This window comes from Leptinotarsa decemlineata, unplaced genomic scaffold, assembly GCF_025532065.1.
Source record: "Leptinotarsa decemlineata unplaced genomic scaffold, Ldec_3_MD MMD2_tig00004307_RagTag_RagTag, whole genome shotgun sequence".
Taxonomy (NCBI): Eukaryota; Metazoa; Arthropoda; class Insecta; order Coleoptera; family Chrysomelidae; genus Leptinotarsa; species Leptinotarsa decemlineata.
Window position 1 is genome coordinate 11,044,488 of NW_027412606.1, and position 16,839 is coordinate 11,061,326.

The window sequence follows — 16,839 nt, forward strand, 5'->3', positions numbered from 1 at the left end:
CTTCCCTGAACACTTTCGCATCCGCTGTTTTTGTCATTGAATCGCGCATTCTTTTAAAAATATCCCGGAGGTATTTTTTATGATCTGACACGCAACATTTATTCTGTTTCTGTCCTCTACGTCATACACTGGTTTTGCATACACGGAGTCTCGGACTTATTCACATATTAGAGTGAATTTGATATACAGTGCATTTCTTTAATGTCCCCCTTTTATTTTTTGAACGGGTCAACTCAAAAAATTGAAATTGGGGATAATGAAATTAATACATAAATACTTTATTTTGAAGTAAAATTGACAGATGAAACTTTCAAGATGGCGACGAGGCGCCATCTAGGAAAAAAATTAAATGGAAAGGGGAGTCTTGTGACACATCATTTTTAATCTCCTGAAGAATACTTCACAACCCTAGAATATGAAATCAATATCTTCACCTACTACAAAATGGCGGAACATTTAATAATTTCCTGAAGACAAACACATAATATCGATATTTCTAGAAATAATTCTTTTTATCTGCCATTATGGCAATTTTAACAACCCGATAAGGTTTGTTAGTTAAGTAAGACACTATTTGGATACTACTTTTCCCGGTCGTTGGATTGGCCGTCGAAGTCCTACAGAATGGCTAGCCCGCTCGCCAGATTTGACAACTTTGGTTTTTTTATGGGGCTATTTGAAGCAAAAGGTGTACGAAACTGAATCTGCTTCAATATTGGATATACGGCAGAGAATAATAAATATTTGTAGAGATATTGACGTTACTGTTTTCGAAAATGTTCGGCGTGAAGTTGAAGTTGAAGATATTGACATTATATTCTAGGGTTGTGAAGCATTTGTCAGGAGCTTCAAAATAATGTGCCCCAAGACCCCCCTTTCCATTTAATTTTCCCAGATGGCGCCCAATCGCCATCATGAAAGTTTCATCTGTCAATTTCACTTCAAAATAAAGTATTCATGTTTTAATGTCATTATCTCAAATTTCAATTTTTTGAGTTGACCCGTTCAAAAAATAAAAGGGGGTGGCACATTAAAGAAACGCACTGTATAATAAATAACAATGAGAAATTATATCCATACGGAGGAATATCAGTTTAAATCCGCTTACATATTATTCATTCGGTCCATCGTGAGATCATCCATTTTAATTATTTCTTTTATATTTTTCTTATTTAACAACACATTTTTGATATTTTTTTAATATCATTTTCACTTGACTTCTTTTTTTACTTAAATATTCCATTCCTATTATTTTTTAAACTTTATTTATTTATCTCCGGCTAAGTTGAAAACTGTTCATATTTTGTTACAATGACGAATCGGATCCCCAACATTCAACAATAAACATTGTTAACCATTTTCAAACAGCTTGACTGACCATACTTTTTCAAATTGTTCCATACTGATGCATGTTTTTTACATAACCGAATAACATTTCCCTACATGTTCCCAATTTCAAAGTAATACGAAGAATAATAAACAAATAAATATTTGAAACTCCTGCTCGACCCATGCGTTTCATGAACAATAAGCAGAAATAATAGAATCCTTAAAATTAGGAAACAATTACTGAGACATTCAAAACAATGCATGTACATTATTTTCAGTTAGAGTAAGTACAGGGTGAGTCAAGAATTTCCAATTGCTCAATTTTTTTTTCGCAGTCATATCGATAAATACTATCTTTTAAAATTATTTTCTTGCAAACTGTGTGATTCAGCCGAGCGTGGCCAAGCAAAGTTATATTTTTTTAAATGGAACACCCAGTATATGAATACGTCATTCGACTGGGAATTTCAACTTTCGGAAACAATATATAGGGTGCTCGGTGAAACCGGCCAACTTCCATTCATTTTCAAACAGACATAATTCAACTTTTTCAAATGGAACACCCTGTATTTCGTCATTTGTATAAAATGTTTCAACATTTCACTACAATTTTTATCATACGAAAAACAGATATTTTACAAATTATACCCAGTTTTATTTATTGTTGTAACCACAAAAAAAAATATTTACGTTCACTTACCCAAAATTTTTTCAATATGAACAATAACGCCTGAATCGCAAGTAGTAAGGATGAATTTTGCTTGCTCCTATTATTCGAGACACGTTGGTTTGAGAAAATCCTAATTTTCTGCTCAGATCTCGGGTACTCACTTAGGGATTTTCAACAAGGTGAAGAGCAATTTGAAATGTATTCTCTTCATTTGTGATTGATATTATAATAGGGGAGCCCAAGCGGGGATTTCGGGATTTACCAAAGCGCGGCAGATCAATATACAGGGGGATACCTTGTACCCGGTTAAGTACCTCCAACAAATATGAGCCCCATATATAAGGCCGCCTGTGAGGGATAAAAAATCAGATTAGTAAAAAAAATTGATCATCAGAAATTCTCGAGGGCGTCAGATTAAGGTAGGGTGAGTTAATTACCTGCTAAAAAGTGTATATTCCAGTAATCTGACAATTTGAGAGTGGCGTAAAGAAAGGGGATGGCAGCAAAGTTGTAAAAAAACGTCATTTCGACATTCTCGAGCGTAACTATTTTTTTTTATTTTGAAGGAAATAATTCAAGTATAAGGAAAAATATATAATCTGACGATTTCCGCAAGCCGAAATAACAAAAATTTGTCGATAAAGGTTAGTGCGTGCAGCTGTGTAATACCTATATTTCCCTCTCCGAGTTTCTATTCGTCTATTCATTTTTTCTCTATCTATTACTCTCTCACTCCGTCCCCACTCTGAATTCTGTTGCCATGACGCCATCACAGCTGATCACAGAGACTCGTTCGTGATGAAGATGATGATGATAATTTATTAATCAATTAATCGATGGATTATCACCGTTACTACGTGATAGGAAATCATAATGAAGAAAAGAGAAATTAAACTTTCTATGTTTTTCACCACTTTTATTTGTAACTAACATTACTGTAGTTTCTTCCTATAAGGACATTTTCAAACTTATACAATATATAAGTTTGAAAATGTCCGTATAGGACGAAACTGCAGTAACGTCAGTAACAAATAAAAGTGGTGAAAAACATAGAAAGTTTCATTTCTCTTTTCTTCATTAATTAATCAATCAAATGCTATTTCCTGAGCTTTTCAATCAATTAAGTTCAATGAATTAAAAAAAATAAAAAAAAATATTGTTTTTGTCAGATTAGGCGAATCTCTCTAGATAATCGTCAGATTATGAGACAGCACGTCTAAAATATAAAGATGAACCATATATATCTTAATCTGACGCGCTTGAGTATTTCGAAATGCCGAATATCTTTTTCACATTATAATAATGGGCTCCCCTGCTATTACTAGTTCTTTCAAATCTCTTTTAAATGCACTTCCATCTGGTTGTCTTCTTTCGGATAACTTTTCTTTGTAAATCCTGTAAATCCACTTTCCCCCAAAGCATTTTCACCAAAAGGGTGTTCCATTTGAAAAAGTTGAATTATTTCTGTTTGAAAATTAACGACACTTGACCGGTTTCACCAAGTACTCTATATGTTGTTTCTGAAAGTTGAGATTCTAGAAATTATCATAGTGATGTATTCCTAAAAAAATCCACTTGAATGATGTAGACATGCGGTAGGTGAATTAAAAATATATTGTCTGCAGAATAGGTTTTTCTGGAATAACTTGGCAATGCCGCAATGGAAATTCGAAAACAAAATTCTTCAAAGAGATAAAAAATATTGAATCGAATGACGTATTCATATACTGGGTGTTTCATAAAAAAAAACTTTGGTTGGATACGCTCGGCTGACTCACCCAGTATGCGAGAAACTAATTTTTAAAGAAAGTATTTCTCGACATGACTGCAAAAAAATTTGAGCGGTTCGAAAAATTGTTTCCTCTGATAGCAATGGACCGAGGAAATCTTGTTGACTCACTCTGTATACAAGTTTATTTGCGGATAGTAGTGGAACCTCTGGTGTGAAATGCATCAAAATGATGCAATTCGTTTTTTTTCAAATCGCTAACTTTTTTCATTCCTTTCCACTCAAATTATATATTCGGAAATTAAGTATTGGGTGTCTTACATTGAAATGAATTACTTTACTTACGTTGTTGTGAATGACAAAATTTTGTTTCGGGCATTAGTTACTCGCCAGATCTGAAACTGATTTAGTATCAATGCATTTTTCTAAACAGGTTTTGTAAGAGGATTACAGTTTTGTTTTGTTTGTGTAGGCAAAGTGGAACCTGTACCCCATACATCTTCGTTTAACATGGGATACCTCGTCTCACCATACAGCTACGCTAATGGAGCAGGTGGACCCATCCCCGTGTCAATGGTAAGTCATTTATCGTGAAATTAATCTATTTCAACATCGAAATTTGTTTTCATTGGTGAGTCATTATTGAAATTTTTGGGCCATATTTCTAAAAAACAATACTAAACAAACAAAGTAACTCAAACAAAGATAGATGCATGATCAAAGCATGATCACCACCATCTATGGTTTGAAATAAACAAGCCTCCTTTCGCTGGCCAATCACATTTAACTGCAATCGGCTGGCGGAATTCATTGTTACAGTGTCGAAGTGGTCAGTTACGTTTTAACGCCTGTGGTGTGTATATATACGGTATTTTAAAGTTGAAAATTTTTGAAATGTCAACTACTGATACGGCTGAAGAAACTGCTACCGAAGAAACTGCTAATTTGTGTTCCTCTCCTAAAAAAAGTTGTTATACCCAGCCGCATATTATTATAAAAAAATCGTTCGTTTCTTAGTGCGACTCTGTACAAACAGCCTTGTCTGGGAAATCACGTGCACTAAGCAAGTATAACCAGAACTTCTGGGTGTTTCCTAGCTGCGGTACGAAACTTCAGAGGGTAATTCGTTAGATCGTTTCAAGAAAAAAAGTTCCTGAAACATATGTCCGGAGTTGGTTTGTTTCTGAGATACAAGGTGTTGAAGTTGAAAAAAAGATGTTTACATCGATTTGGTTAAAATTTGATACAGTTACCTATTTGAAGTAATAATGCGCTTATTTAGCCTGAACTAGATTTGAATTGTTAGGTCCAGTGGCGTCTTAGTGGGTACCACAGCCAACAATATTGAGAAAAAAAGCACGCCACTGATTTTTTGTAGTTTTTTATTTCTTCAGATTCAGCAACTAAAACTACAACTATTTCGTCGCTAGTGTTTTCTTTATATCGAGTTTCGTTTTGGAGAAAAAAAAGCAGCTCTAAAAACTATTCATGGACAACATAAAATTAAAACCAAAAGTAAATAATAAAGAATTTCGACTTTAAAGTAAATTAGCAAAATGTCCACCTTCTCATAAAATACATGACTACAATCGATTTGTCATTGAGTGTCTGACACGTTCAAAAATATTTGTAGTATTCCTTATGACATTGCAATTGTCAATTATACGATTCCTCAAGTCATTCACATCCAGTACAGGAGTTTTATAAACAAAAGCATCCAGATGACCGCATAAATAGAAGTCTAGAGGATTCATATCAGGACTGCGAGCTAGCCAATTTAGATACTGACACATGTTGCCTCTTACAAGTACTGGCACTTCTTACAAAATGGGCAAATGATCTCGCAAAAAGTTCGTGTAGGATTCACCTGTTAATCTTGCTGGTGGAAAAAATGGGCCAATTCCGACCTAAACGTTCAGCAAAAATTATTGCTGAAAATGACTTGCTCTAATTACGTGGGGATTTTCGTAGGCCCAAAACTGTCCATTGTGATAGTTCATAATAGCATCTCGTGAAAAATTTGCTTTGTCCGTAAATAAAATATTTGATATAAAATCATTATTGTGTGTCATGAATCAACCACCTGCAAAACATTTATCTTGGGTAAAAATCTCGAGGCAGTAAAACTTGGACTCGCTGTATGTGATATGGATATGGGAGGTTTCTTTTTAGAACTGTCCATACGGTTTTTGGGCTGACTTCCAGCTGCATTGCAATTATTTGAAGGATCTTTTTATATCACATGAAGTAACTCTATACATGGATGTGAAGATCATGCAAAGAAGTAACTTTCAGACACAAACTGAAAGAAAAAAAAGTCCTTCTGAAACAGCTACTTTCATATAAACATTGAATTACACGAAAGAAAAATTCTTTCGAAACAAATACTTTTATATGAACGCTGAATTATATAGAAGACACTTTTCTCTACTCAATTTGTATTCCAAACATTCGTTATGGAATAAAATCAGAAACCAATCACAGGAGTTCTACACTAAATGAATGGTAAAAAATTGCACTCCTGTGATTGATTTCTGATTTTATTCCATAACAAATGTTTGGAATACAAACTGAGTAGAGAAAAGTGTCTTCTATATAATTCAGTGTTCATAAAAGTATTTAAAATTGATTACTTCTTTCCTTTCTTTGGAAGATTCCCACATTTTTTTGTATCAAGATGGAGTAGTAGAAAGCCAAAAACTTTCTTCCCTCCTAAAAATATAACCCTTTCAATTCAAACTTCTTGTAGTTCAGGCGTTGTTACAGTTTCTGGTCTTGAAGCACCACCATTTTCAATAATCTTGCACGTAGCGTTCTAAATGTTTTAGCACATGAAATTACTCTGTTGAGATATCTCTCCTGGTAAATTCTCTGTGCTTCTTCCGCATTTTCATTTGCTAATCCATAAATAAAATGCATGCCGGCTATTTCAGCGTTAGTAAAATTTTTCATGATGGAATCACTGCTTACTAACAACTCTGACTTTCACTGATATGATAACACTATCAGCTGGTCTCTAAAGCAGGTGTTCATGATATGCAAAGTTGCTTCAATTTTGTTTCTCGAAAACAAAGCTAGATATGAAGTAAATACAAGCGACAAAAAAGTTGTATTTCAGATGTTTAATCTAAAAAAAAAAATAAAAATTACAATACGTCGGTTGCGTACTTTTTGTTGGCGATATTGTTGGCTGTGCTCACTGAGACTCCACTGGACCTATAATTTCAATTTAGTTAGGCAGAATTAAGCGCTTCATTACTTCAAAAAACTGTAGCAAATTTCAACCAAATCGGTGTACAGGTTTTTGATATTTTATAAATATCGTTTTTTTAACTGTAACGCCCTGTATGTATCTCAGAAAGATTCGTACCGTAGTTAGAAAACGCCTTGTATATTATTTTAAGTAATTATCAATTTCAATAGGCTACCCAACCTTGCTGCCCTTCGAATTTTTTAAAGAAAAATGTGTTGACTAACCCTCGTAATACAAATATATACCTGTCCCTCATCCACTTGTTAAAGATGAAGCACCTGACAAGCAATTTTTTGTACAATGACCTTTAGAATGCGCTTGAATCTCCATCCTAAATACTTCTCACATAGGGTGACTGTTCCCAGCGACCAACTAACTGGAGAGTAGGTAAGAATTTGATGATAATGGGCCTAGAAGCACTGGCGTCACTCGTGGGAGTCAGAAGCGATCTATTGATGGAGAATAAATTGCTTTATTCAAACCCCTTTCATTCGTTCGTGGAGTAATATGTTGCATACAATATTTTGAGGCGGTTTGGAAAAATACAGACAAAAGTAAACGGTAAGATATAAACAATTTGTCATCGGTTATTATCATTTGTTGTAATATCTTCGTTATAATTCCGGGATACCATTAACATAGTGAAATAATAGAACATTAGCTAAGTTGTGGCTGCTCTTCTCGTTCAGTCATTTTCGAGAGTTTGAAGTATTCTTTTTATTATGTTTCATCATTTTCTTTTCTCTCTCTCTCTCTTCTTTATTGGCCGATGCTTCCTGTTCAGGCGCAATTGGGGCCAGCTCAATACGGGGGGTTGTCCTTGTCTGGGTTAGCACTCAGTAACAACCCTATTTTCTCAAAGTTCATTTTTGAATTTGGCATTGAAAAAATGTAAATTGCCATACACCAGTTTGATATTGATAATAATATCAATCAATCAATCAATTTATTTATTTGTTTATTATCAATATACAGATTGATTGAATATACATAGTGAAATAATAGAACATTAGCTAAGTTGTGGCTGCTCTTCTCGTTCAGTCATTTTCAAGAGTTTGAAGTATTCTTTTTATCATGTTTCATCATTTTCTTTTATTTTCTCAAAGTTCATTTTTGAATTTGGCATTGAAAAAATGTGAATTGCCATACACCAGTTTGATATTGATAATAATATCAATCAATCAATCAATTCATTCATTTGCTTATTATCAATATAACAGATTTAGTATCGTCAAGGTAGATAAATATAATACAAAACATACACATTAATACATAGACAATATATAGACATTAAAAAGGCAAAGCATTGAAACTTGCAGATGAAAAATTCACTTATGTTATAAGGGCAGAGATCAACCAGAAGCCCTTTTATACTTTTTTGAATTTAATCATATGTAATTTCCTCATATATGGTGGTAGATGGTTGAAGAGCCTTATCGCCATAGTAAAAAAGCCTTTATGAGTAATTGCCAGTCGATCTTGTGGAATATGAAGATTGTGGTCATTTCTGGTCAAATGTTCATGGTTGCGATTAACTTGAGGGGTGTTATTTTGTGTCTTGATATAGACAAGACAATGAAATATATATAGAGCCGTAATGGTTAATATATTAAATTTTTTAAATAGAGGTCTACAGCTGTCAGTTCTTTGTGTTCTTCCCAGGATTTCAATACCCGTGTTTTGTAAAATGAATATACTTTCCCAATCAGTTGAAATTCCCCAAAAAACTCCGTATGATAGCTTAGATTGAAATAACCCCATCTAGGCTGCTCTAGAAACATAAGAGGGAACAAATTCATTAATTCTACGAATCAGGTAAAGAGTGCTGGACAGCTTAGTAGAGATATCTTTGATGTGATATTTCCAATTCAGTTTTTGATCCAGCGTTACCCCCAAAAACTTGATGGATTTTTGACTGTCCTTCAGTTCTTTTAGTGTGAACGAAATTGTTTCAGTTTTCTTGACATTTAAGCATAACTTATTGGCTGCGAAAAAAATTTCGATTTTTTTCAACGCATTGTCAGTCAGTTGCTTTGGATATTCATGTTCAGGGTGACTTTCATAAATAGTACTGTCATCGGCATACTGAATCGTATTGAAGGGGTTCATATGATGTGAAATATCATTAACATATATTAGGAATAGTAGGGGTCTCAAGATTGACCCTTGAGGCACCCCTGCTGTTACACTCACTGCTGGAGATCTTACACAATTTTGTTCCACAACCTGCTTTCGATCGGATAGGTAAGAATCGACCAAATCAGCTATTTTCCCCCTAATTCCATAGTACGGTAGTTTATCGAGTAGAGTCGAGTGTGACACCCAGTCGAATGCCTTCGAGAGGTCACAGAATACTGCTGTGAGTGCTTCCCCCCTCTCGAAGGCATCCACCACGGCTCGTACCAGATCAGATATGGCGATGTAGATAGATTTTGTCTGAATCCAAACTGGGACTTTGAGAGCAAGTCGTTGGAATCCACAAATTGTATTATCCTACTATTCATTGCAGCTTCAATGGGTTTGATAAAGTTGGGAGTATTGAGATGGGACGGTAGTTTTCTATTTCATTTTTGTCTCCTTTTTTAAATACAGGAGTCACTTTACTGAATTTAAGCTTCTCGGTGAGAGGTTCTATTAATCCCTCTTTCATGTTTTCCAACATCTTGTTACTTAAGCCATACACATCAAGAGCAGTACTATCCGAGAGATTCCCAATAATATGACCAACTTCTGTGGAGTCTACAGGCGTGAAGAAAATACTTTTATGGAATTGTATATATAAGATGAAGCTGTTTTAAAATATTGCTACTAATGTTAACAAAATTAATATCAACGAATAATGATAATTCAGTAAAAATAAGAGGGTGCATGTACCTATTGGGTAAATAAAAAAGTCGTTCATTAGTCTATCTTATGCTTTTTCATTAAAAGGGAACGAGGACGCCTATTAAAAATAAGGTGTAAAGGTTTTTGGGGTTCCGAATTGTTAATTACCTAACTGCTGACCACTCTTGATAACTGTCAGAAATTAAAATTAAAGCATCCTTAAGATTTTCAGTGGTTCTGTCAGTGGCCTATATAGGATCTTCCAACAGGGACTTCTGAACTTTATCAACTGATAACGGCCATCTTGTTGAAGCTGCATCTGTCAAATTAGTTGTTATTTATTCAGTCTTTGTCAAATCACCATGGACGGGTATAACATTTAAGGACACGTTCAAATAATAAAATTGTTTTATTGTTCTGTACGGGCAATGTACCGCGCGCTTTGCCCATTTTACGGTCGCCATAATAGTTCTACCGAGAGGACTATTCACAATGTGGTGGATAGATTTAGTGTCCACGGTTTCAGTAAACGATCGACCAACACCCGTACGTCGACTAAACGCAAGATCTGCCTAAAACATCTCCGCTGTCTGTGAGAGTGTGCAGGAGAATCCGAGGGAATCGATTTCGCATCGCTCACAAGAATTCGGCCTTTCGCAGACCACAACTTAACGAAATTTGCGTCGTGACTTCACTCGTACAAAATTCAACTGACCCAGGAACTGATGGTAAACGACCATAGACAACGACGTGTGTTCGCTGCATGGGCTCTGGAGCAGTTGGTAACTGACCTTGATTTTCATCTAAAAATCATCTTCAGCGATGAGGCCCATTTCTGGATGAATGGGCATGTGAACAAACAAAATTATCGAATTGAGAGATCCGAGAGCGTCCAGTGCTTCCCGAATAAGTCACTGATAGGTGTGGATTTTGTGCTGGCGGCATCATCAGTCCATATTTCTTTGGGAATGACGTTGGCCAGGCCATCATTGCCAATGGCGACACTATATGTCGATAATTTCCAACTTCTCTCGGCTTAAATTGGATGATCTGGACACCAATGACATGTGGTTTCAAAAGGACGGCGCTACGTGCCGCATTATTGTATTCTGCACGATCGATTTGAGGGAATGGTCATCTCATGTGGAGATGATGTAAGCTGGCCACCAAAAATGTGCGATTTGAATCCATTAGACTTTTTCTTTTGGGGTTTTCTCGAGTCGCAGGTGTATGCGAATAAGCCACAAACCACAGTGGCCCTCAAAGCCAACGGAACTCATGCCATCGGTCAAATTCAGCCTGATTTTTTGCGCCAGAGGCATGGAAGATTGGACGTTTCGGATGCACTTCACTTAAAGAAGCCGTGGCGGATATTTGAACGATTTTATATTCCACACATAATGGCATCAATAGGTCTTTCAAACGAATAAAATATTTCTATATCTCAAACACACTTTGTTTCATTTAAATTTAAAAATAGGAAGCGTTAAATAAAAAACTCTATACAATAGTCTCGACCATAGGAAAGTATAATAGCTGTTAGGACAACAAAAAAATTCAGGTAGTGGGGGTGGTTCGTCTGAAATAGTTAGAGGTTTATTTCGTAAGACTGCCAGACTGATATTCTTAATTCTTTTGATTCTTCCTAGAATATTTCATAGGGTCCTGCCACCAAGGTATAATGCACGATACTTGGAACTGTTGTTTCGGTTCATTTTATAATCCACATTCAAAAAATTGTCATTCATTTTAGAGAATCTTTTAGTTATGTAAAAAAAATTCGACAACAAAGTCACACATGAGTGACCCGGAGATTTTTTGAAGTATTATATTATGATAAACCATTGCGGATCCTCAAATTATCAACTACTTATGACGCAGTTTATTTATCTCCGATAAAAATCGATATGATATGTAGAATGTTATTTCTCTGATAGCCACCTTTATCTTCATTAGAATAAGATATTTCGATTTCGTTGTACACTTCTTTTATGATCTTGCGATTTTTTTTCATTTTACTTCATTTTCTAGTTTATTTCATTGAGTGAAACGTTACTGTGTCAAAGCTACTGCCGTAGACATTATCAAAGGCGATGAAGCAGCGGAGGAAGTGCTCTGGTTGTTCTCACATCAAATACTGGATACATTTATGTATTTATGCTTGTCTTCAATGCCATCCAAATGTACAATACTCTGCTTGATGAATTCAAATTATTCAATATAAATAAGTTCAAATATAAATTAAAGCATTTTTTGCTTTGGTAAGCAGTAAGCATATTCATACGACCAGGCATATTAATTACTTCAACTACTTCATTCACAGCTTACTCCATACTCCATATATATATATATATATATATATATATATATATATATATATATATATATATATATATATATATATATATATATATTCTTTTCTTGGGCTGTGTCCCTCTGTTGGTTGAGTAGAATAGCTTTGAGCTAGACTTCGCCAACAGTCTATGAATGACCCAATTATGTACTGTTCTAGAATGACAATAAAAGGCGTTTATTATTATTATGGAAAAATACTAATTTTGTCCTAACAAGTTACTTTTTCATAATAAAAGCATATTTGTAATAAATTGAAAAGGAATATTTTTCGGAGAGATTCATTTTGGGGAAAGAACGGTTTTGGCTCTCTTCTTCTTCATCTTTATACAAAAAAAAATTGGAATCTTCCAAAGGAAGGAAAACAGCAGTTCATTTCAAAGTGAACTCTTTACAAAGATGTGTAGATCATGCAAAGGAGTGCCTTTCAGATGCAAACTGGAAGAAGAAACCCTTTCGAAACTACTTTCATATAAACATTGAATTACACGAAAAAAAAACACACTTTTGAAACAACTGTATGAACATTGAATTATAAAAAACACTTCCCATTTACTTCGTACTACAAACAATCGTTATGGAATTGAATCATATGTCATTCACAGTACGAAAGAGGTAAAATTTAATTTGCATAGAACACTGTCATCCTGAATGGTGGACATCGATGTTTTGGAAGAAGACACTTGTCTTATTGCCTCTTCTGATCCAATCTGGATAACATTGCTAAATGAAACACTCAATACATTCGTAACATTCAATACTTGCCTTTCAATGTGCGATTCTAACAAGAAGCTTGTATGGTACATTCAACACACTAAGACCCACATGACACACTTGCTTAAAATGTTCCATATAAGTCACCATCGAAAACCAGAGCAAGGTTGGAACAAGTATTCACAACAGCGATGATTTCTTGACCACATCTCACAAACCAAATAGATACCAAATAACCAAAAACGAAACATCGATCATTAACACTACAATAAATATTCCCAGTTTTGTAGTACATGTTTCTTCAGACAGCCATTTTGACCTTTGTAAAAATCATTGAGATATTGATTGATATTCTGTAAAGTATATTTTCGTAATCGGAGATTGAGATCATCAATAAGTGAACATTTGATTGTTCGCGTCTGTCGAAATTCTCCACAAAAATTGCTCTTATCACCTGTGGATACCTATCATTACTGAAAGATAACAAATGTTATCAAATTATACAGTCCGTCGAAATAATCCATCAAATTTTGGCTATAAATTAGGCAACCATTATCTCCAAATATGTAACGAGGTACAGGACTTTAAAAAGTTCATAGATCAAGTCAACAAAAAATATTTTAGAGACTCACCAAATAACCGTGATAACGTTTGTCGAGAATTGAACGTAATCAATCTTGCTGGAAGAAGATGTATTACTGACATCATATTCACTTTCAAGAATTCTGGATGGATTGACTGATACCATTCCAATTAACGATCTGATTCAATATAATATTCCACAATATCCTACCCGATATTACCAATTATGTATTCCCGTTTGCACCGTTGCCTGAAACGTTATAATTGTATTTCGAATATTATAGCCATTGATATTTTCTTGACCACCTTTTTTCTGAAAGAATATGTTTTCTTCCTAACTAATTCGGATGTGTAATTTGTGTCATTATCACATAACATTTCTTCTTGCCTTTGTAAGAAAGTTTCTATTTTCATAAATAATCTCAAGAGTTCCATAAGCCTTTTGAAAAAGTTTTTTCACGTGGGTTTCGAATCCTAAATTACTTTCGACAATAAGTCCCAGACTTTTTGCTTGATCTACAATGGACAGGTCCTTGTCAGGTATTTTTATTTTGTCTTCTATTATCTCCCTGACATTTTTTGGCTTAACGATTAAAACATTTTACTGTTGTGACAATGGTCAGTTGCAGTTTCAACAAAATTATTGATGTCTTTATTAACTTGTACACAAGCCTTATCAGCGTCTTCAGGTTTGAAAGAGATGTAGATCTGGGTGTCGTCTGCATATAGATGGGAAGAACAATGTGCAAGGTAGTTAACGAGCTGGCTGGTATAAATAGAATAAAGTAGTGGACCTAAGATTGAACCTTGTGACACTCCCGACATTAGTTCGAGAAAGTTCGACTGTCACACTCTGATATCTTCCCCTCAAATAATTATTAAAGAATTCAACACCATCTATGAAAGTGTTGAAGTATCTGGGCTGTATATAAACCTTTATCTGAAGCTGTGAGAATATTATTGAGTATATGTAGCAAGGCGGTAGTGCAACTACGTCCTGTTCTAAATCCAGATTGTGTCGGCGATAAAACTGATTTTTCATTAATGTAATTCGTCAGCTGATGATTAACTATTTTTTCTAACACTTGATATCGTGGGTAAAATACTTATTACACGAAGGTCCTTCAGTAATAGTAGTTTTTGGTAGTGGTAAAATTAGAGACTTCTTACAATTTGAAGGAAAAACGCTATTGATGAGACACTGATTGATGATATGGCTGAAATGAAGAAGGATAATTGGAGAGCAAAGAAGAATCATTTCGATATTTATACCATGGTTTTTATTTGGCAGAGTTTGGGATACCAAACACTGGTCGTCTGGGGATACAGTTTAAATTTGAATAAAGTACATTACTATTATATTGAGATATAATTTCAACAGATGGAGAGATTTTAAGTAAGGTATTAACAAAGAAATCATTAGTTTCATCTAAATCTCTCAAATGAGGTTGGATATCAGTTTTAGCCTTCACGTGTAGAACTTTATTGATTTTTAATCTGTTTAAATATGTTTGAAATCTGTTTTTTTGTTAACCAGCTGTCGCACCCCTACGAACGACAACTCTCAGAAGTCGAAACTTGTGGTAGGTAAGGATTAACGAGGTCTTACCCTTTAACGTGTGATTCCTAACACGTTATATATTCCATCATTGTTTAATGTTAGATACACTAAGCTTCGAGTTGAAAAAATCTTTTTTCCCTCGAAATAGCTTTAGAGGTAGAGTTTTGCAATTCCTTATCAAAAATCCAGTGCTGTTTATTTCTCGTATTTTTGAATCTACTAAGTGCCCTATCCCTAACTTTCATCATTTGTGAAATAATGCCCGTTAACCAAGGTGCAGGAGGCTTTCTAATTCTACGTGTCTTAATTGGGGCATGTCTGTACAAAAAGCTGCTCCATACTATCCACAAGTATATATGTAGTTTATCGTCAATATCTTCTTTCTCTTAGAAAAAGAATGGAATTCTATTAAGATCGAAATTAAAATTCACCAAATTTATTTTGTTCGAAGCGCGACCTGTAACCATCCTAGATTTTCTGTGCTACTTCTTCAGACGATATTCACAAAATACTATTGGAATAAAAAACCTTGAACTTCATGAGCTAGGTAGAGGAGACAAAAGAACACTAGTGCAAATTTATGTTCATTCAACAGTTGTATTCAATTATTGCTTGTTAGATTTTATATATTTGTTCAAAAATGTTTTTTTCCAATATTCAGCTTCTATATTCATTATCAACAGAGTTGCATACCTAGTTTTCATACACGCGCAGCTTAACTCTTTGCACCATATATCGAGTGGTCCAACGAAAAGTATGCACCTTGCTTTTCTCCTTTTTTTGTAACTTAACGCAAAAATGTTGGGACAGGTCAATTTTGTTTTTGAGGGGGACACATTTTAGATGTATTTTTCTACCTGTGCCTTCAACCCCCTAGCGAGGGTGAGTAACAACCCTAAAATTTTAAATGGAAAGTGGGGTCGAGTGATATATCATTTGAAAGGGCACAAAATTCTCTTTCCAATGATACCTAATTTGTTGTATTTACTTGAATAGTTATAAAAAAAGCAAGAACATTTACTCAATATTTTTGGTGTTGATGAAAATGCGGAAAAAATGGCATTTTTATCACTACTTCATTCCTCAATTTCTCCCGTGCGTTTTTTGGTTCAAATAACAACAGCAGATAAGTGTACAAAAAGAATTTAGGCAAACGTTCATTGATTCAGTTCGGTTGCTTTTGAAATTATTTCAACTTTACTGTGAAAATGGTTTATTCTATTCCTGAACGAGTTGAAATTGTTAAACTTCATTATCAACATAATAGTTGTGCTAGACTTCCTGCTCGCCTCTTTAATAACAGTCATCCCGGAAAAAATGTGAATGATTCGTACGTTGCCAAGTTAGTCCAAAAGTTTGTCGATACCGGATCTGTCTGTAATGTGAAACACTAGCCACGGAAACCGATCAGAAATGAAGTAGTGGAAGTCGTTGTTTTGGGACATGTTGACTTGGATCATACTCAAAGTACCCGTCAGCTTGCTGCAGTCTCAGGTGTCTCCCGTTCGTCCATAATACGGATATTAAAAGCCTATACACTTCATCCGTACAAAATTAAATTAGTACAGGAACTTATTGGAGATGATCCTGATAGAAGGCTGCAATTTTGTGAACAACTGAGCCAGCTACTAATTGATGATCCGCACCTATCATTCAACACGTGCTTTTCCGATGAGAGTACATTTTTTTTAAGGGAGCTGTGAATTGGCATAATTGCCGTTACTGGGATGACAGTAACCCACACTTATTCCGAGAGGTCCATACCCAGTACCCTCAAAAAATCAATGTCTGGTGTGGCATATTAGGTAGTCATATCGTAGGGC

General features: G+C 34.8%; 1 protein-coding gene across 8 annotated transcripts in view; it reads left to right on the forward strand.

Annotated features, from left to right (window-relative positions):
- pan (transcription factor pangolin) overlaps positions 1-16,839 on the forward strand; it is a 307,410-nt gene that overhangs the window by 8,392 nt on the left and 282,179 nt on the right. For all 8 annotated transcript variants that reach the window (XM_074178976.1, XM_074178978.1, XM_074178974.1 and 5 more), the window contains exon 3: positions 4,201-4,304. In XM_074178976.1, the coding sequence (XP_074035077.1) occupies positions 4,201-4,304 (104 nt within the window). The remainder of the gene's footprint in view (positions 1-4,200; positions 4,305-16,839) is intronic.